This window comes from Lichenostomus cassidix, chromosome 29 (genome assembly GCF_008360975.1).
Source record: "Lichenostomus cassidix isolate B80296 chromosome 29, HeHo_3.0, whole genome shotgun sequence".
NCBI lineage: Eukaryota > Metazoa > Chordata > Aves > Passeriformes > Meliphagidae > Lichenostomus > Lichenostomus cassidix.
In genome coordinates this window covers 394,238-419,434 of record NC_139509.1, presented here as the reverse complement: position 1 = coordinate 419,434, position 25,197 = coordinate 394,238, and the positions used below count along the sequence as shown (strand labels likewise).

The 25,197-nt window shown below is 65.0% G+C and overlaps 2 protein-coding genes and 1 long non-coding RNA gene across 16 annotated transcripts; 2 read left to right on the top strand and 1 right to left on the bottom strand.

Moving 5' to 3' along the window:
- The first annotated feature begins 837 nt into the window (after positions 1 to 837).
- MAP3K12 (mitogen-activated protein kinase kinase kinase 12) lies at positions 838 to 9,754 on the top strand. 2 transcript variants are annotated; one of them, XM_085041271.1, is made up of 14 exons: positions 838 to 913; positions 2,379 to 2,714; positions 3,391 to 3,574; positions 4,274 to 4,465; positions 5,302 to 5,460; positions 5,720 to 5,878; positions 6,136 to 6,244; positions 6,788 to 6,897; positions 7,177 to 7,293; positions 7,740 to 7,877; positions 8,264 to 8,702; positions 8,917 to 8,987; positions 9,110 to 9,362; positions 9,581 to 9,754. In XM_085041271.1, the coding sequence occupies exons 2-14, from the start codon at positions 2,387 to 2,389 to the stop codon at positions 9,671 to 9,673; spliced, it is 2,352 nt and encodes a 783-aa protein (XP_084897397.1). In that variant the 5' UTR covers positions 838 to 913; positions 2,379 to 2,386; the 3' UTR covers positions 9,674 to 9,754. The 2 variants fall into 2 exon arrangements, with proteins under 2 accessions (XP_084897397.1, XP_084897396.1); XM_085041270.1 differs by lacking the exon at positions 838 to 913 and adding an exon at positions 2,077 to 2,229 and having other exon boundaries at positions 2,306 to 2,714.
- Positions 9,755 to 10,507: 753 nt separating this feature from the next.
- On the bottom strand, positions 10,508 to 25,142 carry PCBP2 (poly(rC) binding protein 2). 13 transcript variants are annotated; one of them, XM_085041293.1, is made up of 16 exons: positions 24,964 to 25,136; positions 22,781 to 22,898; positions 22,424 to 22,447; positions 22,286 to 22,318; positions 21,901 to 22,017; positions 20,561 to 20,692; positions 19,855 to 19,983; positions 19,355 to 19,429; positions 17,911 to 17,997; positions 17,671 to 17,736; positions 16,771 to 16,812; positions 15,729 to 15,801; positions 15,036 to 15,074; positions 14,137 to 14,189; positions 13,412 to 13,581; positions 10,508 to 11,110 (listed from the first exon to the last, which is right to left on the bottom strand). In XM_085041293.1, the coding sequence occupies exons 2-16, from the start codon at positions 22,847 to 22,849 to the stop codon at positions 11,074 to 11,076; spliced, it is 1,146 nt and encodes a 381-aa protein (XP_084897419.1). In that variant the 5' UTR covers positions 22,850 to 22,898; positions 24,964 to 25,136; the 3' UTR covers positions 10,508 to 11,073. The 13 variants fall into 13 exon arrangements, with proteins under 13 accessions (XP_084897419.1, XP_084897420.1, XP_084897421.1 ...); XM_085041282.1 differs by lacking the exon at positions 10,508 to 11,110 and adding an exon at positions 11,851 to 12,671 and having other exon boundaries at positions 24,964 to 25,142; XM_085041294.1 differs by lacking the exon at positions 17,671 to 17,736 and having other exon boundaries at positions 24,964 to 25,133.
- Positions 14,188 to 15,591, top strand: LOC146425763 (uncharacterized). Its single transcript, XR_014846384.1, has 2 exons — positions 14,188 to 15,391; positions 15,494 to 15,591. It is a non-coding gene; the product is annotated as an uncharacterized LOC146425763 (long non-coding RNA).
- Positions 25,143 to 25,197: the final 55 nt, after the last annotated feature.

The following is a 25,197-nucleotide window of genomic DNA, read 5'->3' as shown; positions in this document are numbered from 1 at the left end:
TGCCCGGTGTCGGGGGGTCCCGGTGCAGTGTTGGGGTCCCAGTACGGAACCGGGGGGTCCCGTGTGCGGTACCGAAGGGGTCCCGGTGCCCGTGCCGGTCTCTCCGGTACCAGGGACGGTCGCGGTGCAGGCTCGGGGTCCCGTGTGCGGTACCGAAGGGGTCCCGGTGCCGGGGCAGGTCCCGGTGTCGGTGGGCGAGACCCGGTGCCGGTCTCTCCGGAGTGGAAGGTCCCGGTGCCGGTCCCTGCCGGTGCCGGCTGGCGGTTCCGGTGCAGTCTCGGGGTCCCGGAGCGCTGCCGGGGGGTTCCGGTGCCGGTGCCTGCAGTATTTGGATCCCGGTGTAGTCTCGGGGTCCCGGAGCACGGCCGGGGGGTTCCGGTGCCGGGCCGGTCTCTGCCGGTGCCGTATCTGGGTCCCGGTGCCGTATCTGGGTCCCGGTGCCGGTGCCGGTCTGTCCCGGTGCCGTATCTGGGTCCCGGTGCCGGTGCCGGTCTGTCCCGGTGCCGTATCTGGGTCCCGGTGCCATATCCGAGTCCCGCTGCAGTACCGGCTGATCTCGATGCGGTATCCGGGTCCCGGTGCCGGTCTCTCCGGTGCGGCGGTTCCCGGGGCAGTACCGGGGTGCCGGGGCGGTACCGAGGGGGTCCCGGTGCAGTAGCGGGGTGGCGGAGCGCTGCCGGGGGGGTTCCCGGTGCCCGTGCCGGTCTCTCCGGTGCGCGGGGCGGGGCCGGGGCGGGGCCGTTCCCGTCGGGCGGGGCCGTTCTCGCCGCTCGCCCCGACCGCGGCCCCGGCCCCGGTACCGGCCCCGCCCGCCGGGCCCAGCCCCGCCAGCACCGGCACCGCCGGGACCCCCCGGCAGCGGGACCCCCCCGGCACCAGCGCTGCTCCCGGCGAGGGGCGCGGAGCCCCCCAGGTACCGGAGCGGCGCGGGGAGGCCGCGGGGGGATGCTCCGGGATGGAGGGGGAGGGCGGGGGCAGGACCGGGGATGCGCCGGGATGGGGAGGGGGCTCCGGGGGCTCGGGGGGTGCTGGGGGGTTCACGGCCCCCCCTCCGTGTCCCCCTGTCCCCCCAGGCCCGGGGGGGCCGCGCCCGCCCCTCCCCGCCCCTCCCCCCTCGGCCGCGGGGTCCCCGGGGGGTGGGGGGGCGGAGGGGGAGGGGCACGAGCGGCCTCTTGCACACGCGTGTGCACATGCGTGACCCCCCCTCCCGCCGGCCCCCACCCCCCGCAGCCGTGCCCGCACCCCGTGCACGCGCTCGTGACCTCTTGCACACGCGTGTGCGAACGGCGGCAGGTGCGTGTGCGCGTGTCCGTGCGCGTGTCCGTGTCCGTGTGTCCGCGCGCGTGTCCGCGCGTCCCCCCCGTGGGTGCGACACCCCCCTGTGCACACGCGTGTGCCCCTCTGCACCTCCCCCCGCCACGCAACGCCCCCCGCACCCTCCCCGTGTCGCGACAGGGCGCCGTGTCCCGACATGACGCGCCGGCGGGGGCGCTGTGCCGCCCCCGCTCCCCTCCTCCAACGCTGCGCTGTCGCGACACGGGGCCGGCGCTGTCGCGTGTCGCAAAGGACACCCTGTCCCCCCCCCTTTGTCCCGAGCCCCCCCGGGACTCTGACCCCCCGCTCCTGCCTCAGTTTCCCTGGGGGTGGGGAGGGGGGGAGGCTCCATCCCTTACCGGGATGACGTCACCGTGTGACGTGATGTCACCACGGGGGGACACACGCGACACCTGGAGGGGCGGGTCGCGCCCCCCTCCCCCCGCGGGTCCCTCGGGGTGACGTTAAGCCCCTCCCACGACCCCCGTGACTCAACCCCCCCAATTTTAGTGATGACATCATCGCCGGGCCCGCTGTTGCCATGGCAACAGCCCCCCCGGGACCCCTGGTGCCTCAGTTTCCCCCGCAGCTCGCGCGTGGCCCGGCACGCGCACGGGGGGGATTTGCTCCCTCGTGGGCACTGCGGGGGACCCCCGCGGGGGTGGGGGGGCGAGGGGGACACGCACGTGTCAGGGGGTCACACGCACGTGTAAGGGGGTCACACGCGTGTTCGGGGCTGTCTGTGGGTACTGGGGGGTCTTCCCCGTGTGTAAAGGGGTCACACGCGTGTCTGGGGGGGCTCGTGGGAACTGGGGGGCTCACACCTCTCTAAAGGGGCTCACGCACGTGTAAAGGGGTCACCTCCACGTCCGGGGGTGTCCGAGGGTCCTGAGGGGGTCACACCCGTAACTGGGGGTGCCCGAGGGTCCGCAGGGTCACCCCCCTGTCCGGAGGTGCCCGAGGGTCCTGGAGGGTCACCCCCTGTCCGGAGGTGCCCGAGGGTCCGGAGGGTCACCCCATGTCCGGAGGTGCCCGAGGGTCCCTCTCGCTGTCCCCACCCGCAGCTCCGGCCATGGCCTGCCTGCACGAGACCCGCACTCCGTCCCCCTCGCTGGCGCTGCCGTCCGACGGGACCCCCGAGCAGGAGCTGACCCCCACCCAGTGCGTCCTGCGCGATGTCCTGCCCGCCCCCAGCGCGCCCCCCGAGGCCTGGCCCCGCCGGGGGGGGTCGCGGCCCCCCGAGCTCGGGCAGGAGGCGGCGGGGCCGCTGGCGGCCGATGGTGCCCACCTGCGCTGCCAGGCCGGCGGGGGCTTCCTGGAGGGGCTGTTCGGCTGCCTCAAGCCCGTGTGGACCATGATCGGCAAAGCCTACGCGGCTGAGCACAAACATCCCCCCGAGGGTGAGAGCCCAGCCCGGGAGAGGGGAGAGGGGAAAGGGGGCGAAGGGGAGAGGAGGGGCTGAGGGGGCAAAGGAGGGGGCAGAGGGGCCAAGGCGGGGTGTGGTGTGTGGGTGCCATGGCTGTGGGTGCACCAGGGGTTACTGTGGCCATCGGGGTCCTCTAGGTGTTCTAGGGGTGTTCTGGGGGTGCTGTGGATGCTGTTGGGGTGCTCAGAGTGCTCCGGGGGTGCTCTGTGGGTGTTCTGGGTGTGCTCTGAGGGTGTTGTGGGTGCTCTGTGGGTGCTCTGGGTGCCATGGGGGTGCTGTGAGTGCCATGGGGTGCCAGTGCCATGGCTGTGGGTACTGTTGGGGTGCTCCGGGGGTGCTCTGGGTGTTCTAGGGGTGTTCTAGGGGTGCTGTGGGTACTGTTGGGGTGCCCCGGGGGTGCTCTGGGGGTGTTGTGAGTGTTCTGGGGGTGCTGTGGGTGCTGTGGGGTGTCAGTGCTATGACCGTGGGTGCTCTGGGTGCTCTGTGGGTGCTGTGGGGTGTCAGTGCCATGTCTCTGGCTGCTCTGTGGGTGCTGTGGGGTGTCACTGCCATGTCTCTGGCTGCTCTGTGGGTGCCGTGGGGTGTCACTGCCATGTCTCTGGCTGCTCTGTGGGTGCCGTGGGGTGTCACTGTCACCGTGGTGCCCGCAGACCCCTGGGAGGTGCCGTTCGAGGAGATCCTGGACCTGCAGTGGGTGGGCAGCGGCGCGCAGGGCGCTGTGTTCCTGGGCCGCTTCCACGGCGAGGAGGTGGCCGTGAAGAAGGTGAGGGACCTGAAGGAGACAGACATCAAACACCTGCGCAAGCTCAAGCACCCCAACATCATCACCTTCAAGTGAGTGGGGCACTGCGGGCACGGGGACACGGCGTGGGGCGTGGGGCTCGGACATGGACAGCATGGAAGGTGCTAGAACATGGACATGGCGTGGGGCATGGAGGATGCTAGAATGGGGATGTGGCATGGGGTGTGGCATGGCATGGGGCATGGGACGTGCCAGAATATGGATGTGGCATGGAGCATGCTGGAACATGGACACAGCATGAGCATGGCATGGGCATGGTCATTGCATGGACATGGAATGGGCCATGAGCATGATTGTATGACATGGCGTGGGCACAGCATGGACATAGTATGGGCACAGCATGGACCCAGAATGGACATAGCATGGCCACAGCATGGCATGGCATGGGCACAGCACGGGCACAGCATGGACACAGCATGGCATGGACACAGCATGGCATGGCATGGGCACAGCATGGACAGGGCATGGACAGAGCATGGGCACAGCACGGGCACAGCATGGACATAGTATGGCATGGCATGGCCACAGCACAGACACAGCATGGACACAGCATGGCATGGACACACCACGAGCACGGGGACCCCAGCATGGCACGGAGCAGGGTGGGCAGGACACGGCGAGAACTCCGGGCACAGCCCTGCCGAGGGCTCAGGACACCCCGGTGAGCTGTCCTGGCTGCAGAGTGACCCCGGTGGCTCTGAGGTGACACTGAGGTGGCACTGTGCCCGCAGGGGCGTGTGCACCCAGGCCCCCTGTTACTGCATCATCATGGAGTTCTGCGCCCAGGGCCAGCTCTACGAGGTGCTGCGCGCTGGCCGCAAGGTCACCCCGTCCCTGCTGGTGGATTGGTCCATGGGCATCGCCGGCGGCATGAACTACCTGCACCTGCACAAGATCATCCACCGCGACCTCAAGTCGCCCAAGTGAGCGGGGCAGGGGCTCGGAGCACCCCGGGTGTCCCTGGGCGAGGGGACGCGTGGGGTGGCTGCATGGGGACGGCGGTGCCGTGCCAGGATGGCAGCGTGTCTGCGGTGCTGCCGTGTCCCTCCTGGCGCTGTCCCCGTGGTGCTGTGTGGCCCTGGCAGTCGTGTGACCCTGGCAGTGCCACCCCTGCTGGTTTCGTGACTGCGGCGGTGCTGTGCTCGTGGTGGTGGCCGAGCTGTGCATGTGGTGGTGGCATCTCCTCAGCCGGAGCACACGCGTGGTGGCTGCAGGGCCATGTGGGGCCATGTCCATCTTGGTGCTCGTGGTGGCGTTGTGTCCATGGCGGTGCCATGTCCATAGCAGTGCCATGTCCACGGTGGTGTCCCATGGTGGTGCCATGTCCATAGCAGTGCCATGTCCACGGTGGTATCCCATGGTGGTGCCATGTCCATGTTGGAACCACATCCATGTTGGAGCAATGTCCACACTGGTGGTGTTCCATGGCAGTGCCGTGTCCACGCTGGCATCCCATGTTGGTGCCATGTCCATGTTGGTGCCATGTCCACATCCATGCCATATCCATGTCGGTGTTGTCCCATGTTGGTTCCATGTCGGTGCCATGTCCCTGTCGGTGTCACTCCACCCTGTGTCCCTACTGGTGTCACCCCACCCCATGTCCCTGTCAGTGTCACCCCACCCCGTGTCCCTATCGGTGTCACCCCACGCCGACGCCGTGCCATGACCCACTGGTGCTCGCAGCAGTTGCATGCCCGCGGCGGCGCCGTGCCCGTGCCGCTGGCGTGTCCTTGGCGTGGCGCTGAGCACGTGTCCCCAGCATGCTCATCACCTACGACGACGTGGTGAAGATCTCGGACTTCGGCACCTCCAAGGAGCTCATCGACAAGAGCACCAAGATGTCCTTCGCCGGCACCGTGGCCTGGATGGCCCCCGAGGTCATCCGCAACGAGCCTGTCTCCGAGAAGGTGGACATCTGGTGAGGCCAGGGGACACCGGGGACATCGGGGACAGCTGGGTGGCACTGGGGATGCAGCACTGGGGGGCAGTGGGGACAAGGAGATGTCATGGGGTCACCAGGGACACAGCGGGGGACTGGAGATCAGGACATTGGGGATACTGGGAGTGACACTGCAGGGCCAGGGGACATCAGGGACATTTGGGGGGGAGCAGGAGGCCACAGGGGGTGCCTGCTGTGGGTCACAGGGCTGTGGGTGACAGGGCTGTGGTGCCCGCAGGTCCTTCGGGGTGGTGCTGTGGGAGCTGCTGACTGGTGAGATTCCCTACAAGGACGTGGACTCCTCGGCCATCATCTGGGGCGTGGGCAGCAACAGCCTCCACCTGCCTGTGCCCTCCAGCTGCCCCGACGGCTTCAAGGTGCTGCTGCGCCAGTGCTGGTCAGTGCCCGTGGGGACAGCGTGGGGACATCTGGGGACAGTCTGGGGACACCTGTGATGTGGGGGACCCTGCCATGGATGGGGCCATGGGGCTGCCATAGGGGAGCTGCCTTGGGGCAGGGCAGGGGTGACTCCTGGTCACAGCAGTGCCCCTGCCCTGGCAGTGCCCCCTGTGTCCTGTGTGTCCTTCTCTGTCCCTGGTCCCCAAAATCCCTGAGCGCCCCCAGACCCCCCAAGTGCTGCGTCCATCCCCGCAGGAACAGCAAACCCCGGAACCGGCCGTCCTTCCGCCAGATCCTGCTGCACCTGGACATCGCCTCGGCCGACGTCCTCTCCACCCCGCAGGAGACCTACTTCAAATCCCAGGTACCTGAATCCCAGCACCCCAGCATCCCAGCATCCCAGCACCCCAGCATCCCAGCATCCCAGCATCCCAGCATCCCAGCACCCCAGCATCCCAGCATCCCAGCACCCCAGCATCCCAGCATCCCAGCACCCCAGCATCCCAGTATCCCTGCATCCCAGCATCCCAGCATCCCAGTATCCCTGCATCCCAGCACCCCAGCATCCCAGCACCCCCAGCATCCCAGCACCCCAGCATCCCAGCACCCCAGCATCCCAGCACCCCCAGGTCCCAGTGTTCCAGCATCCCAGCACCCCAGCATCCCAGCACCCCCAGCATCCCAGCACCCCAGCATCCCAGCACCCCAGCATCCCAGCACCCCCAGGTCCCAGTGTTCCAGCACCCCAGGATTCAAGGGACCCCAGCACCCAGTGCCTGCCATGGGCAGTACAGCAGTGTCCAGTGCCCAGTGCTGCCAGTGCCCTGGGTGCCCAGGGTGGCCAATGCCCATGGTGGCTGGTGGCCGTGGTGGCCGTTGCAGTGACAGCGGTGTCCCCATGCCCCAGGCCGAGTGGCGAGAGGAGGTGAAACTGCACTTCGAGAAGATCAAGTCGGAGGGGACATGTCTGCACCGACTGGAGGAGGAGCTGATCAACCGGCGGCGTGAGGAGCTGCGGTGAGACCCTGCTGGGAGCACTGGGGGGAAACAGGGGCACAGGGAGGGCTGTGGGATCCCTGTCCCTGCTGGGGGACCATGGGGTAACTGTCCCTGGCCCTGATGGCATCTCTGGGGAGCCATGAGATCCCTGTCCCTGTTCTTCACGGGTTCCAGGAGGGCCATGAGATCCTTGTCCCTGTCCCTGTCCCTGTCCCTGTCCCTGTCCCCATCCCTCGGGGTGCCGTGGGTGTTCCCACCCTCCCGTGCCGATGCCACACGTGTCCCCAATGGGGTTAGGCACGCGCTGGACATCCGGGAGCACTACGAGCGGAAGCTGGAGAGAGCCAACAACCTGTACATGGAGCTGAGCGCGCTCATGCTGCAGCTGGAGCTCAAGGAGAAGGAGCTGCTCAGGTGGGTGGGCAGCACCCCCAAACAGCACCCGAATGGCGCCCGCAGCACCCCCAAATCACACTCCAAACAGCACCATCAACACCCCCATATCACACCCCCAGATAGTACCCAAACAGCACCCCCAAATAACACCCTGAAATCACATCCCCAGACAGACCCAAAACGGCACCAAAAGTACCCCCAGATAACACCCCCAAACAACATCCCCAAACAACATCCCTAACACCCCTAAATAACACCCTGAGCATCCCCAAACAGCCCCCCCAGCACCCCCTGTGCCCACCCCATGGTCCCCCTCGGCCATGGCCAGCTCTCCCGTTATCCCCATCCCTTCCCGTGCTGCTCCCCCCGGCCGTGGCCACCCCCCGGCCCCGCTGGCCGCAGCCCTGGGCTCGGTAGCCCCGGGCTCGGTAGCCCCGGGCTCAGTGGCCCCGCTGGCCGTGCAGGCGCGAGCAGGCGCTGGAGAAGCGCTACCCAGGGCTCTTCAAGCCGCGGGTGCCGCGGGGGCTCCTGCACGGCAACGCCGTCGAGACTCTCATCAAGAAACGCAACGTCCCGCAGAAGCTGTCGCCCCACGGCAAGCGGTGAGCGGGGCGGGGGTCCCGCGGGACTCCTCGGGGGGAAATGGGGGTCAGGGTGATTTGGGTGGGGGGGCACGGACAGGGGGGTCCGGCAGGGTGGGGAGGCTGGAGACCTGGCTGTGGGGTCGTTGAGGGGACTGGGAGCCCTGGGTCCTTTGGGGTGGGGGCTTTGGGCTCTGTGGGGAGGGGGAAATGCTCTGGATGTGCAGATGTTTGGGGACCTCGGGGTGAGGTTTTGGGGTCCTTTGGGGAGTTTCAGGGCAGCAGATGCCGATGTCCCTTGGAGGGAGGGTTCCTTCGGGGGGTTCCCGGGGGGGCGGTGGATATCCCGGGGGTCGCGGTGCCCAGACCCGCATCCACAGCCCCTCCCGTGTCCCTCCTGTGTCCAGCCCCGACATCCTGAAGCCGGAGGTGCTGTTGCCCAAGCTGGACGCGGCCATGGCGCAGGTGGCCCTGCCGGGCTGTCCCAAGGGCCCGCCGTCCCCCGGGCGCAGCCGCCGCGCCAAGGGTCGCCACCGCAAATCGGGGCCGCGGGGGGGCTGCGGGGAGCCGGGGCCCGAGGCCGGAACCCCCCGGGGTCCCCCCGCCACCGCCGCCAGCCCCGACATCCTCGGGGGCACCCTGGAGGCCGCGGGTGTCCCCCCGGCCACGGTACCTGATGTGGGACCCGAGGGGGCGACGGGCAGCCAAGGGTCCCCCCCGCCGCAGCCCCCCACTCCCGGGGAGCCCGAACGGGAGAGCGGGGCCGGCCGGGGCGGGAAAGGGGGGGCCGGGCAGCACCTCACCCCCGCGGCTCTGCTGTACCGGGCGGCCGTCACCCGCGGGCAGGTGAGACCCCCGGAGCCCCGGGGCCCTTGGGGAGGGGGCGAGGATGGGTGGGGAGAGACCCCGGGAGTGGGAGGGGAGATGGAATCCTTCCGGGGAGGGGTTTGGGGAGGGGTCGGGACTCCTGGGTGCCTCGCGGGGCGGGGGGCTGGTCAGGACCGCGGGTCTCTCCCGAGGGGCACCGGGAGGACCCCAACACCCCTCCCTGTGCCCCCAGAAACGGGGGGTCTCGTCGGAGGAGGAGGAGGGCGAGGTGGACAGCGAGGTGGAGCTGCCGCTGCGGCAGAGGTGAGTGCTGACCCCACCCTGGGACACCGGGAGGGTCAGGGGGAGCCTGGGGACGCCCGGGAGGGTCAGGGGGGGCTCGACCCTCACATCCTCACCCCTCGCCCCCCTCGCCCCCCGCCCAGGTGGCCCCCGGGGATGAGCAAGCGCCAGTCGCTGTCGACCTTCAGCTCGGAGAACTTCTCGGACGGGGACGGTGACGAGGGGCACACGAGCGAACCCTCGCACAGCGCGACCCCCGACGTGGGCAGCACCAACACGGACGAGCGGCCCGACGATCGCTCCGAGGATCTGCTGTCCCAAGGCTCCGAGATCCCGCTGGACGCGGCGCCGCCCGAGGGGCCTGGCCGCCGGCAAGGGGGGCTCAGCCCCACCAAGGTGGTGTGCCCACCCTCCCGGGGGGCCTGACGGGGTGGGGATGTGGGGTGGGGGTGTGGGGTGGGGTGTCCTGAACCCCCAGGGATGGGCACGGGAGGGTGGGGGGTCTCTGAGCCCCTCAGAGGGGGTTATAAAGAGAAGGGGGACAGGGGGATGTCCCCTCCCAGGGTCCCCAAGGGGGGCAGGGGGATGCTGACCCCCGAATTTGTGTCCTGCAGGTCTCCGAGGACTCGGACTGTGACAGTGCAGAGCTGGACCACTCAGGCAGCGGCGAGGGCCCCCCCCGGCCCACAGCCCCCCCGGGCCTGTGACCTGTGTGACCCCACACCCCACCCCTGCACCCCCTCACTTGTACAGCCCCAAATATTTATATAAATATCTATCGCTCTCTACTGCTGCTGCTGCCTCGGGGTGGGCGGGGGGCAAACAATGGGGGAAAATTTAAAGAGAGAAAATTTAAAGTTTAAAGGGATAAATCCCCCCCAGAGGGGATCGATCTCCCTCCTTTGTTTATGTAGGTCCTACTGAAACTACGGCGGGGGTGGGAAAGGGAGCTGCCCCCCCTCAAGGGGCTGAGACCCCCCTCGGTACTGGTGGCACTGGGAGGAGTGGTGACATCACCCAGGGGACAGGGAGGGGGGCTGTGTCACCCTGCAGGTCCCAGGTGGATTTTGGGGGTTTTTGTCACCCTGCAGGTCACAGGTGGATTTTGGGGGTTTTTGTCACCCCTGCAGGTCCCAGGTGGATTTTAGGGGTTTTTGTCACCCTGCAGGTCCCAGGTGGATTTTGGGGGTTTTTGTCACCCTGCAGGTTTCAGGTGGATTTTGGGGGTTTTTGTCACCCTGCAGCTCCCAGGTGGATTTTGGGGGAAGAAGGGGAAGCAGAGAGGAAACAGAACCAACAGCGAATTCCCATTAAAGACCAGTTTGGAGGGAAAGGGCAAAGACTCCCCAAAATTCATCTGGAGGGTCAAAGTTCCCTCCCAGGTTCATCCCACTCCAGTGGGATCCCCAAAGCCAACTGGGCCATACTGGGAGCACTGGGTTGGTTTTCCACCCTCTGGAAGGATCCCAAACCCCAACTGGGCCATACTGGGAGCACTGGGAAGAGCCAGGGGGTTTCAAAAAAAGACTGAGACAGGCAGATCCATTAACCAAAATATCCTGCAGGTTCTATTCACAAGGAAAAGCTCCAGTCCATCTTTTTATTCAGTTTTTTTTTGAAAAATTTCCTGACGTTACAGAACTAAACTGAAATGTTTTTTTGTTTTTGTTTTGTTTTGTGTTTTTTTTTTTTTAGTTTTTTTTTTTAGTTTTTCTTCCACTCTTAACATTTCATGACAAAAACAGAAACTTCAATGAGCCGAGAGAACGGGGAGAAGGTGCCAGGGGTGGGTGGGGAGAGGAGAGAGAGAAGCTTTATAAAACTAACATTTGGGGTTCAGCAAATTTTAAGAGCTGAACGAAGGAATTAAAATGCTTTTAATTCGAGAGAAAAAAAAAAATATAACCCCGAAAAACAGAGGAGGGGAAAAAAAAAACAAACCAAAAAACCAACGAAACAGGAAAAAAAAAAAAAAAATTTGAAACAAACTGAACCTGTTGAGTGGCGCGAGGCTGGAGGAACCGAAAATGTACAAACTAGTTTAAAACCTGGGTCGGTGCTAAGGGGCCGCAGATGGATGGCGAGGCTGGGGGGGTCCAGGGCCCCCCTAACTGCTGCCCATGCCCCCGGTCTCCGAGGAGAGCCTGCAACGAGAAAAGGGCGTCAGAGGGACCCCGAAAAAGGGGAGGGGGCAGAGGGACCCCCAAAGGTGGGGAGGGGGCAGAGGGACCCCCAAAGGTGGGGAGGGGGCAGAGGGACCCTGAAAAAGGAGAGGGGGCAGAGGGACCCCAAAAAGGGGAGGGGGGCAGAGGGACCCCCAAAGGTGGGGAGGGGGCAGAGGGACCCCTCAGAGAGGGATGGGGGCAGAGGGACCCCCAGGCCATAAACTGGGGTCCCAGTTATGAGGGTCCAGCCGGAGCCCCGATGAGGAGGGGAGGAAGGCAGCCCCAGTGGGGGGAGGATTCCCCCTCAGGAGGGTCTGGGGGGTTTGGCACAAGCAGAGGGGAAGGGAGGTGGTCCCCCCGCCCTGAAAGGGCACTGAGGGGTCCTGGGAGGGTGCTGAGGGTCCCTGGGGGTGAGGGCTGAGCATGGTGGGCTCAGCTCCGAGGTTTTGGGGAGGGGGCAGCGGAGGAGGGGAGCATGGGGGGAAGGGGTCACTGCACAGGGACCCCCGGGGTGGCAGGGGGTGGCAGGGGACACACAGACACTGCAGAGGGTCCCCGAGCCAGCAGGGACCCCACAAGGACAGCCCACACCCCTGGCCCCCCAGCCACGGCCGTGGTGGCTCCGAGTTGTCCCTTTCCCTGGATCTGGGGGGTGGGTGGCAGGGAGACCCCCCGGGGCTGAGGGACCCCCGGCTGCGGCACACATCTACCAGAGCACATTCTCACCGTGGCAACTTTATTACAGGTACAGACAGGTAAGAGAGGACAGGTGAGGCCCCAGGGGATGCGATTCCCCCTCCCCCAAAAAATACCCCGATTGCCTTCCCTCCCTCCACCCCTCTATCCCACCCCAACCCACAGCTGCGCCCCGACTACTCAAAAAAACAAAAAAAAAAATAGGGAAAAGGAGGAGAAATGGAAAAAAAAAAAAAAAAAGGAAAAACCAAGCAGTAACTACAGGCAGGCAGAGAGGGAATTGTGACCATCACAGGACAAAGGGACACAGTCTCTCGGCCGGCAAGATAAAACAAACTCTGCTGCTGCCAGGGCAGCTGAGCTGAGTGAAAAGGAAAAATTTAAAAAAATAAAAAGTAGAGGAAAAATTTTTAAAAATTAAGAAAAAAAAAAAGGAAAAATAGAGGAAAAAAAAAGGTTGTTCCAAGTCTCCTCTACGGGGTCCCGGTGCTGCCACCCCCTGGAGCAGCCTCAGTACGGGGAAAACCTTTGCTTCTCCGCCTTGAGTTTGTTAGTGACACAGGGCACGGCGGCGGCGGGCGCCGCGGCCCCTTTGGCCGCAGACACGACATTTAGCGCCAGGAGAGGGACAGGTTTCATGCCAAGCAGACTGGAGACACAAGGGGCGGTCGGAAGAGGGTTGGGGAGGCTGGAGGGTGCGTCGGAGGCCCCCGCGGTGGCGAGCGAGGGGGTGGTGGTGGAGGAGGAAGAAGAAGAAGGGGTGGAGGGTTGAGAGAGGTTGATGCTGAGGTGGTCAGGGATCGTGACGGAGGCTGCCTGGGAGGAGGGTTTAGCGCTTTCTAAACTGTAACAGAGGAGAAAAGGAAAACAACAACAAAAAAAAAAGAAAAAAATAGAAAAAAAGAAAAAAAAAAATACACGGGTGTGGGTGGGAGGGAAGGAACAGCACAGAATGCGAAAAAAAAGCACAGGACAAACAGCGAAACGGCGCAGGAGCCGAGCTGGGGAGGAGGAGGAGGAGGAGGGAGGAGGGAAGGAGGAGGGAGGGAAGGGATGGTGCTGGCAGGCCTGGCCCAGCCGCACTCGGGACCCCCACACCCCCCGGGAGACCCCCTGCGCCGGGAATGACCAAATCCAGAGCAAACCACCCTGAGCTGCTCTCTGCGGGCACGGGGACACAGCCTGGGGACACAGCCTGGGGACACAGCCTGGGGACACAGCCTGGGGACACAGCCCCTCTCTCAGCCAGGGGACACCAAGAGGGACACAGGGACACCAAGGGGACAGCCCGAGCACAGCACAGGTGCTGCCAGCAGCACCAGCAGCTCGGGGATGGCAGCATCCCCCAGGATGGTCACCCTGGGTGTCCATCTGTCACCCTGCAGGGTGAGCCCACCGAGAGGCTCCCCCAGCCCCTCAGGGCCCTGCAGCACTGCGGAGGCGATGGCAGTGGGGACACGGGGACAGCAGGCACGGGGAGGGGACAGGGAGCAGGGAAACATGGGAGAGAGAGAGAAAAGCCCTTCCCCTCATGCGGGGCACGGGAGGGACAGAGGGGACCCCGAGGGTGTGACAGGGACTCACCTGACATTAATTAGATACTGGGCCAGGCTGATGCTCGCTGCAGATCCAGTTATGGTCACCTGCCTGTCAGTAGAGCCTTCCACGGGGTTGGCAATCTTGATCTGAGCCCCAGACATCTGGCGGATCTCGTTGATCTTGGCGCCCTGACGCCCGATGATGCAGCCAATCAGCTGCCAGAGGGGAGACAAAGGGTTAACTCGGCCTCAGCCCTGCCCTGGCAGCTCCTCGGGTTGGGATTCTGGGGGAAATCCTTCAGGGAATGGGGTGTCCCAGCCCCACGGGCTGCCTGGGACAGGAGGGGGGGCATTGTCCTTGGAGGGGTCAAAAACCATCCTTGGAAGTGTCCAAAATCACATGGATGTGGCCTTGGGGACACAGTCCAGTGGGGAGGAACAGTTGGACTTGGTGGCCTTGAAGGCCTTTTCCAACCTAAATAGTTCCCAGTTATGGGATTCCTGGGGCTGGGGTGCTAAGGAGCTGGAAAAGGGGATTTTTAAATGATTGAAAAGAGTTTTTTTTGCCTTGAAGATCACTGAACAGGACGAGGGATGTGGTGGCAGCCAGAGTGGCCTGAGGAGGTGTTTTGGGGTGCAGCCACGAAGCCACAACAGCTTAAAGCCAACCACAGGCACCCCACACCTCCTGAGAGAGGGGCAAACCCTGGGGACCCCCGGAGCCGAGAGAGGGGCAGCCCCTCCCCACCCCAAACCCCCCGGGATACTCACATCGTTTGGAATGGTGAGTTCATGGGAGGTGGTTTGGGCAGAGGCATCCAAACCTGCTCAGAGACAGAGAGAAGGGGCCCAGGTGAGGCTGGGGGCAGCTGGGGGGTGCAGCACCCCAAGTGCTGCCAGGCTCAGGCTGCCTGGGAGGGCTCCGGGCGGGCGGGGAGAGCACAGCGGGTTGTGAGTTACTCTGAACTCTGCTGCTCCCCACCCTGCTTCCCCCTCTCCTTGCTCTCCCCTGCAGTGTCCCATTCTGTCCCCTCCCCGTGTGGATTCTCCAGCACAAGTTGGGACAATCCTGGAGCAGGGGGCTGGCACTGGGGGGCTCCAGCTGGGCACTGGGCTCCGCTCTGCTCGGCTTCTGAAGGCTAAGTTATCCCTCCTCCTCCTCCTCCTCCTCTTTCCTGCAGCCCAGCAGGGCCGTGCTAGGCCGGCGGGCACTGGGAAGCTGCTCACACCCCCATGGGGCTGAGCTGCCATGCCTGGGGTGTTTGGAACTCATTTTTGCACTTCTCCCCCCTTCCCCAGCTCGCTCCCTGCAAGAGGGAGCAGCACAGCCTCGAGGCCTTGTGACAGGGGACACAGCAGGTGACACTCGGTGCTGTCCCCCCACTCCTGGGGCAGCTCCAGCTCCAGACAGCTCCAGCACCTCCTGGGCTGGGAGTTTGCTCCCCTCTGTGTGTTTTTTGGGGGGTTTAAAGCTCCACCCAGCCCTGCTGCTCTCCACTATCCAGCTGTACTCCAGGGCCTGGCCAGCTCCAGCTGCACCTCCAGCCCTTCCAGGGCTCCCCTCGACCCCCTCGACCCCCCATCTGAGCAGCATCTAGCAGGGAGAACGAGACCCCGGGCAGCATCAGTACACAACAGAGTAACTACAGATCGTGTGTTTGGATCATTACCCCAATAGCCTTTCACCTCTGGAGAGCTGGAGTCAATGCCTGTTAAGATACAAGTCACAATGAGTTTGGCTGTCTCAAGTTTAGAGCCCCAAATGGGTAATTTCTTTAAGTCTTTTTTAGGTGTTTTTAGCCATCTTAGCAAATTTACAGCGAATTTGGTACAACTTGGCAGTGGCCTGCTTCAGGCCTGGAGCAGCCAGAGGGGAGAGAGCAGGAGCTGCAGGCTGGGGGTCTCCCAGTGCCATGGCTGGCAGAGCTGCACAGGACGGGGGGCACGAGGGAGGGAGGGAAGCAGCGTGGATGGATGGATGGATGGAGGTGCTAACCCTGCGGCCCCCAGAGACGTCACAGCAGAGGTTACCTGGCCGGGCCCAGGACAAGGTTTGGGTTTGTGTTTTTTGAGCAGAGGTTACCTGGCCAGGCCCAGGACAAGGTTTGGGTTTGTGTTTTTTGAGCAGAGGTTACCTGGCCGGGCCCAGGACAAGGTTTGGGTTTGTGTTTTTTGAGCAGAGGTTACCTGGCCGGGCCCAGGACAAGGTTTGGGTTTGTGTTTTTTGAGCAGAGGTTACCTGGCCAGGCCCAGGACAAGGTTTGGGTTTGTGTTTTTTGAGCACAGCCCCTCTCAGGAGCGGGAGCAGCCGGGCTGGGCTCCGGCCCCGCGCGAACACACACCGAGAGAAGGAGTTTCCATACCACTGAATCCAGTGTTGCCATGAGACATTGGAAAGTGTGACTGTTGCATTGCCAACTGGTGCAGCTTGGTCAGCTAAAGGAGGGAAAGGGGGAGAGGGAGAGAGAGAGAAAGAGAGAGAGAGGCTGGCGTTAGCCATTTCCCGAGGCCGGGGGCCAGGAGTCGCCGCGCGCCCGCACGGACACTGCCCGCTGCTGGACACTGCCCGCTGCTGGACACTGCCCCGCCGCCCGCCCGGCCCCTCTGCACTGCCCGGCCCGGCCCAGGCGGGCTGGGGGCTGTGCCCACCCCCCGGGAGCAGCAAGGGCTGGAGGAGCACAGGAACAGAAGCAGAGAGGAGCGGGAGGAGGGAGCAGTGGGAACGGGCACGGAGCTCGGCTCTGCTGTGCCAGCCCGGCTTCCTCAGAGCCTCCTCGGAGCCCCCGACCCCCGGCCTGGCGCGTCAGACCCCCTCGCTGCCCTAACGGTGCCAGGAGCAGAGCTCAGCCCCTACGGGATGAGGATGGGTGCCAGAGGATGGAGGTGTCCGGCAGCACCGGGATGGTCACTCCGCTCCCGCGCGGCCTGGCGTGGGCCGCAGCCAACCCCCTCCCCGACTGCCACCTGCGCCCGCTCGCTGGGCCAGCTGTCCCCTGCCCGGGAGAGCCACCGTGACAGAGCCACCGTGTGCTGGCTGGGGGGGTTCTCGTGCCGAATTGAGGGAGGAGGAGGAGGGGGGCAAAGGAAAAGCCAGAGCTGGTGTGAAATGCCAAGCCAGGGAGAGGTGGGTTTGGAAAAAAAATATAATAAGGAGGAGGGAAGTGTCAGAGAGGAGGTGGGGGAGGATCCAAGGAGAGATCTGAGGCCAGCTGAAGCTGGCTGCACGAGGGCCAACTGAGGGGGGGCGAGTTTTTTTTGGGGGGGGCGTTGGGGAGCTCGGATCAGATCGAGTTAATTCAGCCCCAAAGCTGAGCAGCTCGAGTGGAGAAAGCACGGAGAAAATTTTGGAAGGTGGGGGAGGAAAAGGGTGGATTTCAAGACAAGAAGTTGTAAATAAAAACTTACATCTGGCTGTGGAATGGCATACTGTCCTTGAATGGTATAGGCCTACAAAAGGAGGAAAACAGTCCTATTAACAACCATCGGACAGCCACCCAGGGACAGACAGATTTCAACTAGCCAGGAAGTCAGAGAGCCAAGGTGGAGAGTTCTCCGGGGCGAGGGAAGTGGGGCAGGAGAGGCGGGGACGGATAAATGCTGTCACAAGCAGTTTCTAGGCTGGCGGTTACTCGAATTGGCCTGACGTGGCGGGTACCGGGAGGGGGTGGGCAGAATCGGTGCCGTCCCCCCCCCAAAAAAAAGGTGGCAGACAAAAAAAAAAAAAAAGAAAAAAGAAAAAAAGAAAAAAATCAAAAGAAAAAATCAAAAGAAAATAAAAAAAACCAACAAGAGAACGGCTGGGATCTTGATGAAGATGTTATGGTGTGGTGAGTCCGACAATGCTGCTATCCCTGCGCCCCCGCGCAGGCAGGGAGGATCCAACGCCCCCGCCGGCCCTGCTGCTGCTCCTGGCCCCTCTCTGCCCCGGCCCAGCAGCTCCCCCGCCTCCCCTCCCACCCCCAAAAAAAAAGTTTGCCCCGTTCCGAGTCCTCTCGTCACTCCGCACGCCTAGGACAACGTCGCCGGGCAAGCTACAGGTCAGTGCTGGCGCTGGCTACCACTGCTCGACACGGCCCAGTGCTCGGAGGGCAACGAGGCGAGGGCCTGACCTGCCACAACTCCGTGTCCCCCGCGTTACAGGGGACAGCCACAGACTTCAGATGCCTCCTGAAGCTACCCAGAAAGGGCGAGTCACTGGCTGGGGCCTGGCTGGCTAAGGTTTGGGGAGGTCTGGGGGGGCCGGGCAGGTGGGGTGGGTGGGAGAGGAAGGGGAGAGGGGGGTACACAGCCTCACTTCCAGGTCACCGGAAGAACTGCAGCCCAGGCTGGAATTGGCCCAAGTTCGTTGCCATGCAGTGGCTGCCGGGTGGCCTGCGTGAGGAGAGGTTGGTGGGCTCAGAGTCCAGTTCCCAGTGGACAGGAGTCCACAGCACAAAAAGCCACCGTTGTCGGTTTTGGGGGACGGGGACAGGGATGCCACCCTTGTTGGCAGTCTCAGAGAGGCCAAGGATTGAACGGGCCGTGGAGACTGAACTCCCCTCTCACCTCCTGAGGTGGTCCCTCCAAGTCAGAGTTGAGGCACATGGATGGGGCGGTGTGGGGGTAGCTCGCACTGCCGCTGCTGTACCTGTCCTGTGGATAAATTAGAGGACTTCAGTCTCCAGGGCTGTCAATCCGAAACCTTTCGCTAACACCAAACTCAACATCCACATTAGCTCAGTGCTGCTGATCGAGGGCTCGCCCTGCTCTACGCACGACTCTGAGCTGCGAAGACAGAGAGCGCCAGGCCGCCGGGAGCGAGACCCGGGCGGCTGCTGCGGGCCTGGGCCGGGGAGAGGGGCGGAAAGAAGGAAGGGGGAGAAGAGGGGCAAGGGGAGGGAAGAGATGCGTGGCTGTGGGAAGCCTGCTCCTCACTGCTCTAACGGGGAAGGCGGCCGGCTCCCGCCCCGGGGGTCCGCAGGCTGCGGCCCCGCCGCTGGCAAGGGGCGCGGGGGCTTCCCCCGGGGTGCAGAGCGGCGGGAGAAGCTGTCGGAGAGGCGGGAGGGGGGGCTGACCGGGTTCAGGTGGGGAGGAAGAGGCAGGGAGGGGCAGGGCGGGGAGGAGGAAGGGGACGGCGGCAGGTCCGTCCCCAAAACAAGCGTGGCGGGGTTGGGAGGGGGCAGAGCAGAGTCAGGCCTGGCTCTCGGGGAGGCCGGCGGCAGCCACAGCCCTTCCCTGAGCCCTTCCCTGCCTAGCGACACCCCCACTGACAAAGCCAGGCCCTGCCCACCCCGAGGGGCTCCCTGGCAGCAGGAAGGCAGCGGATGCGTTGGCGCCGTGGTTTCTCCGAGCGTGGGAGCAGCTGACCCACGCCTGGGCCTCGCCAGCCCGGGGGGCTCCGGGTTTACAGCAGACAGGATCCCAAGGGAGACCTGTCCCCTGTAAGGCGGCTGGGGCAGGGCTCGGGCCACGCCCCAGCTCAGCACGAGGGACTCCAGCCCGGTCACCTGGCACTACTGCTATCTGACACCCTCCCCTCGTGCGAGACGAAGCCTTTGCGCACCCCAACCCTGCCCACGGCACTGGCTGAGCCTTTGCACCCCGAAAACCATTGCAGAGAGCAGAGAACCCCCGACCTCCGGGCCGGTCACCCACAGGAGGTCACAGCGAGTCCTTGGAGCCAGCCCAAGGCAGAGGGGCACAGCCTGGGCTTGGCAGCTCGGCCTGATTCAAACCCCTCCTGCCGCCACCACACTGGCAAATGGTTTTGGGTTTGGTTTTTTTTTTGGCTGGTTAATTCCAGGAGTGTTTTCCAGCACCCTCTCCTCCCAAATCACCCTTTTCCCTGCTGCCATCCCTCAGCAGGGACGGCTGGAGCTGGCTCTGGGGGGCCGAGGGCACAGCGTGGGTGACGGGCACACGGAGCGGCCGGGGCGCGCTGGCAGCTCGGTACGACCCCCCGCCCCTCCCCAGCCCACCCCGCACCCCAGGAGCAGAGGAGAGGCCTTACCTGGCCGCCTGCAAAGATGACGGGAGAGCTGGATGGCTTGGGTCGGTACGGGATGGTGACACCCTTCGGGGGAGACTGGGTGACAGGCAGAGAGGGCAGGTCAGACACCGAGCGCCGCTGGCAGTGACAGCCCCTCCCCACACCCCACACCCCAGGGCTCTGCTCTGCATTTCCAGCTGGCCCTTTGGGGGACCAGAGCAGTTATCTGCTCCCCATCCCAGGCATAGGGCTGAGATAGGACACCCCAGGAGCACAGTGGGGCCATGGGTGACACCGTGGGTGACACCGAGGGTGACAGCATGAGCAGCTCTCGAGGCCCTGCTCGACCCCGGTTTTAAGCAGCTCCAAGCCTCACCTGGATGAGGCTGTAATCCCCAGCTATCCCTTTATCCCCCAGCAGCTGTTTTTCTCTCCCCCCAGCATTTCCAGCCCTGCAAGGGCAGCAGAATCCCCTGCAGCAGCTGCCTTGCCAGGGGCACAGGCCCGAGCAGGGGCCCTACCTCAAGCATGACGACGCAGATCTGTTTGACGCACTCGATGATGGACTGTGGGATCCCAGCGATGGTGATGGCTCGCTCAGTCGAGTTGGGCAGCATGTCCCCTGCCACCTGGACCTGTGCCCCTGTGCTCTGCCAAGCCAAGGGGTAAAAATAGCCTGTCAGAGCCCGGGCAGGGCTGAGGCCTCAGCGACGAACCCCGTGGATGGTTATACATAGCCAAAACTGCCCCCCCTGCACTCCTCCTTCCCCCCAAAATAAAGCCCTTTAATCCCAGCTGGATACAATTCGGTCACCAGGAACCTGGGGCGGCAGAGGGGGACCTGGGCTCAGCCTGTCCCTGTAACCCAAGCCAAGGCTGTCCCCATGCCAGCAGAGCAGGGCAGAGCTAATCCAACAACACCCAGCGCTAAGTGACATGACCGAGGGCATGGCCTGGCGGCACATCTCCCTCTCCAGAATCTGGGCAAAGGCTGGGGAAGGGGCAATCTGGAGCCGTGGGAAGGGGACAGTGAGACCCCAGGCATCCAGCTGAGAGGGGCAGCACTGGCAGAGAAGGCTCTGCCCCGAGTCTCAGTTTGCCAAGAACTAAAAATACAGAGAGCTCCAAAAAAATCCCAGTGATGTCACACATCCCTGAAGCAGGGACATCTTTGCCTCTGGGGACACCTGAGCTCCCCAGGACCCCCCTGGGCTGGTCACCACGCACCTCTCGGATCTCCTTGATCTTGCAGCCTCCTTTGCCAATGAGGGACCCGCACTGGCTGGCGGGGACCACAAGCCGGAGGGTGACCGGGGGCCGGCTGGCAGCTGTGCTGTTGGTCATGGAGCTGCTGATGTCCTGCGAGGAAGAGGAGTGGTGAGGGCTCGGCCCCACTGAATGGCACGCGCTGGGGACGTGCCCGGCACAGGGACAGGGAGGTGACGCTGGCACCAGCAGCCCAGGCCAAGGTGACCTCGGGGTTTTCCCAGTCTTGATTTCCCAGGACTTCCTCGGCAGCCCAGAAAAAACAGGCATATTTTGGGAAAGCAGCAGCCAAACGGTGCTGTATCAATGGAAAGGGGTTTAGGCACTGCCCCAGGCTGGGTCACACCTCAGCCAAACCAGGGGGCTCGGGGACTCCACAGCTCCAGGGTCAGCACGGAGCCTCCCCCTGCACCAGGGATCAAGGCAGCAGCTCCGGGAAAAACAATCCCGGCGCCGATTACAGCGGTCATGTGCTGGCAGGGGGAGGGGAGGCACAAGGCCAGGGCTCAACTGACCTACTAAAAGCAAAGCTTCAGCTCCAAGGCCGGTGCCCAGAGCGCTGCAGAGCTGTGCAGCCCTTGGAGGACTCCAGCTCCCAACATTCGGCACGAACAGCTCCAAGCTCTGCAGCCTTTAAGGCTGCGGCGAGAGCAGGGGGGTTTGGGGACAGAGCTGCCAGCACGGGGTTGTTTCTCAGGGTGGTGTCCCAAATCCAAAGGGTAACAGGATTTGTACCCCACAGGTGAGGTGAGGGTCATGGAGCTCTGCCCCACACCAGGTGAGGAGCACCCCCAGCTCCTGCTCCCTCCAATGTGGAACAGGATGGAAATCTCAACATCACAGCCCTGAGCAGGCTCTATCACCTGCAGCCAGGATTCGAGTTATCTAGCATCAAAATCCCCCCTGGAAGTCCCTGATTTAACAGGACCAGGGACATGACACAGCTCCTGCAGCCCTCCACAGCTGCACCCCCCAGCTCCCTCCTGGCAGGGCTGGGATCAGAGCTGAGCCCTGGGCTGTGCTTGGAGGGCAAGTTGCACCAGCACTGGCAGAGCCAGGGGGATTCCAAGCCCTGCTCTGCCCCAGGCTGTGGGCAGGAAGTCCCTGTGGGGCTCTGGCTCCGGCACTGCCTGGACCTTGCCCCGGCGCGGTGCCGGGCAAAGATCGGGGGCCAGGCAGGGAAACAAACGCTGGCTGCCCACGAGGAACAGCAGCCCAGCCCCAGGGGCTCATCCCGGGCTCAGTTCATCCGGAGAAAAGGGCTGAACAGGGGCGGTGACTGCAGGGGGCCGCGGACACACCTCTTCCAGTTTGTCAATGATCATCGCAAAAGCTTTGAAGATGGCGTTGGTGGGTCCCGCGAGGGTGATGATCCGCTCGGGGCAGTTCCCTTCCGAGATGTTGATGCGAGCTCCGCTCTGCGGGGAGGCAAACGCCACCTCAGTGCTGCCCCGAGTTCCTCAGGATTCCTCCGGATCCCCCGCCGCCGCCGGGGACAGAGCCCTCCCTCCTCCTCCTCCCCTCCCTCGGCTCGGGCAGCCATCTTCTCCTCCTCGGCTTCCTGCCGCGCCTGCCCACACCTCCCGGCATTCCCCGCGCCGCCGCTCCGGCCGCCGCGCCGCGCTGCCTGCGGAGCCGCGCCAGGCCCGAGCCCCCCGAACCCTGCCGCTGCCCCCCACCACTCACCTCCTCACGCATCTTCTTCACGGACTCCCCTTTCTGTGAGGGAGGAGAGAAGGGAGAGAGGCGTCAGCGCGGCTGCGGGAGGGAGGGGGCCGAGGGGAGAAGGGGAAGGCAGGGTTGGGGAGTTTGTTCCTCACTTACCTTCCCAATGATGCTTCCCACCTCCTGGGATGGAAACAAAGCACTATTAGTCAGCGTTTTAAAAACTCCTGGAGCCCCAAGCCTAAACTCGGCTCTTTTCACAGTCAAAACAAGCTTCTGAGCACTTGGGATCTGCTCCTCGGATCACTGGGATTTATCCCAGTTGTGCTGATCAAGCTCCATCTGAGCTTCCATCAGATCGTTCCCCCCACCCTGTAATTATTTTTTTTGCTGGCTGCACCCCAGGATCCACCCGAGCGCCAGGAGCACACTCCCCACCCCAGAGCAGCTCCAGGAGATCCCACAGGCAGCCCACCCCAGGCCAGGGCTCAGCACAGAGGGCTGGGGGACACGAACCTTTCCGTGCATGAGTAGCCGGATGGTGAGTGTGACATTGAGACCCCCTTCGATGACTCCGGTGTCCATGGTGGGCAGCGCGGGGTCGGCTCAGGCTGCGGCAGCGCTCGGGCCTCGGCTGGGGGGGAGAGGGGTTGGGTGAGTGGGGGGCTGTGATTTGAGGGGCTCTGCTGACCCCCCGGCAGGATTCCAGCCTCGCTGTGCTGCTTCTCCCCTCACATGGCCCCCTGGAAGTGTTGGGGCAATCCACGGTGGTTTGGCAGCTCCTGCTCCTGATTTCCAGGGCTGAACCAGCCTGATCACACTGGGATCCAGCAACTCCTGGGGCCACGAGGGTCCCACTCTGCCCCTGCCTCCTGCCAGCTCTGCTCCTCGCAGGGGCTTCCCTGAGGGACAACTGAGAACTTCAGGGTGACCCCCAGGTAGCACTGGGGACACAAACGGTCCCTGGACACAACCAGGGATCCTGAAGGGACACTGCAGACTAATTGTGATCTCTTCAGATCCGAGGAATCTGCAGCTCCCCGCGAGCCTCACGCTGTCCCCAGCCCAAGTCTTCTCAAAGCTGCCCGACGTGAGCAGGCGCCCCAATCCCGGGGGTTTGGCCCACTGGGAAGCCGGGATTGGGGAGAAAACAAACCCCATCCCATTCCTCGAGCCCTCGCCCTCGCGGGGCCCCCCGGGGCAGGTTCCGAGGCGATTCCCTCAGACCCAGATAAGGCCACATGAGCGCACGATCAGGTTTCAAACCACCTGAGTCGGCAGTGGTTGCAAAACAGCCCGGCCGGCCCCAGCCGAGCGTTTCATGGGAATCTGGTAAATAAACTCCCATTTCAGCCCCCGCTTCTGCCCCATCAAAGTTTAACCGCGGCCAGGGCCGCGCTGCCTCGCTGGCGCCGGAGGGTTTTGCGCGGCCGCCGTGAGTTCAGCACGACATCCTCCCCGCGTCCCACCCGGTTCGGGGAGCAGCGCCCGGGACCGGAGCGCCGGCAGCGGGACGAGGGCAGAGCCGGCCCCGAGCCCGCCCGCCCCGGCAGCGGCTGGGCCCGGCCCGGGGACAAAAGCGGCCGAGCGGCCCCGGCGGGGTGACGCGGGCCCGGGCCGGGCTCCCGGCGAGGCTCTTCCGCAGGGAAACTTCCCCGCTCGGCCCCGCGCCGGAGCGCAGCCGCCCCCGGGAGCCCCGGGCCAAAGCCGGGGCCGCGGCCGCTGGAGTTGGGACGTGGCTCCGACGCCAGCCCGTCCCCGAGGCGGGGACGCGGCTCCGGAGCCAGCTCAGCCCCGCGCAGGGGGGAGGCAGCCCGGGGCCGCGGCTCCGAACCGCCCGGGGGGAGCGGCAGGGAGAGCCTGGCACGGAGCGACCCCCGGGGAGGGACGGAGCCCCGGGATGGGGCTCGATCACAAAGCGGGCGTGGGGAAAATCGGGCCGGCGGCTCCGAACGGGACCGGCCGAGTGCTGGGAGAGCGGGGGGGGGCGGCGGGGAGCGGGGCTCGGGGAATCGGGAATCCCGGGCCGGGCCGGGCGGCAGCGGCCGCGGGGCTCCGAACGGCTCTGGATCGCTCCGGGCAGGCCCGGGGGGTTCCCGGATCCCGCGGGGGGAGCGGCGGCTCCGCGCCAACCCGTCCGCGCCCCCCCGCCCCGCGCCGGCGGGGAAAACAACAGCGCGGGATGGCGGAAAATCCGAGCCCGGGCGGGAAAAGAAAAACTCCTGAGATAAAATAAAACTAAAACAAAAAAAAAATTAAAATCTAAACTCCGAGAAAACGGAGTAAAAAGAAATAAAAAAAAGATCTCTCCACGCCCCTCAGCCCCCCCGCAGGCGGCCCGGGCGGGGGGCGGCGGCGCCATGTGACGCACGCGGCGCCCCGAAGCCCCCGGCCCGGTCCCGGCGGGGGGGGATCGGCGGGGGGGGCGGCGGGAGGAGGCGGCGGCGGCCCCCGGCCCCCCCGAGGCCGTTCCTCCGCCCGCGGTCGGCGGCGCGGGGCGCGCGGGCCGCACAGGCCGCACAGGCCGCACAGGCCGCGGGCGCCGTGAGGGCGCGGCCGGCGGGGGGGCGGCGGGGGGGCCGCGCCAGGGCCCGGCCCGGGGCGAGTCGGACCCGGATGGCGGCCGGAGGGGCGCGGGGGGGCCGCGGGGAGTGCCGGGGGGCGACGGTGGGGGCGATGGGGGCGGGGGTCGGGCCTACCTGTGTCGGCGCCGGTAACGGCGTTGGGCGAAGGGCGCTCCGGGCGGAGCGGGAGGAGGGAGGGCGGGAGGGAGGGGGGGGGAGGCGGGGAGGGAGCGCGGCGGGCGGGCGCGCGGGATGGCGGCGGCGGCGGCGCGGGCGCGGCTGCTCCGGCTGCGGCGGCCGCGGGTCTGGGAGGGGGCGGCGGGCGCGGCCCGATTTACACCCGCCCCGACCCGGAAACGCACGGCGCGC

Coding starts and splice junctions, on each gene's coding strand:
- MAP3K12 (XM_085041270.1), top strand. CDS start 2,333: ATGTCCGGAGGTGCCCGAGGGTCCCTCTCGCTGTCCCCACCCGCAGCT. Junction 3,575..4,273: donor CCCAACATCATCACCTTCAA/GTGAGTGGGGCA, acceptor CTGTGCCCGCAG/GGGCGTGTGCACCCAGGCCC. Junction 6,898..7,176: donor CGGCGGCGTGAGGAGCTGCG/GTGAGACCCTGC, acceptor CAATGGGGTTAG/GCACGCGCTGGACATCCGGG.
- PCBP2 (XM_085041282.1), bottom strand. CDS start 22,849: ATGGACACCGGAGTCATCGAAGGGGGTCTCAATGTCACACTCACCATC. Junction 15,075..15,728: donor TGGCAACACTGGATTCAGTG/GTATGGAAACTC, acceptor GTATCTTAACAG/GCATTGACTCCAGCTCTCCA. Junction 13,582..14,136: donor AACTCACCATTCCAAACGAT/GTGAGTATCCCG, acceptor CCCCTCTGGCAG/CTGATTGGCTGCATCATCGG.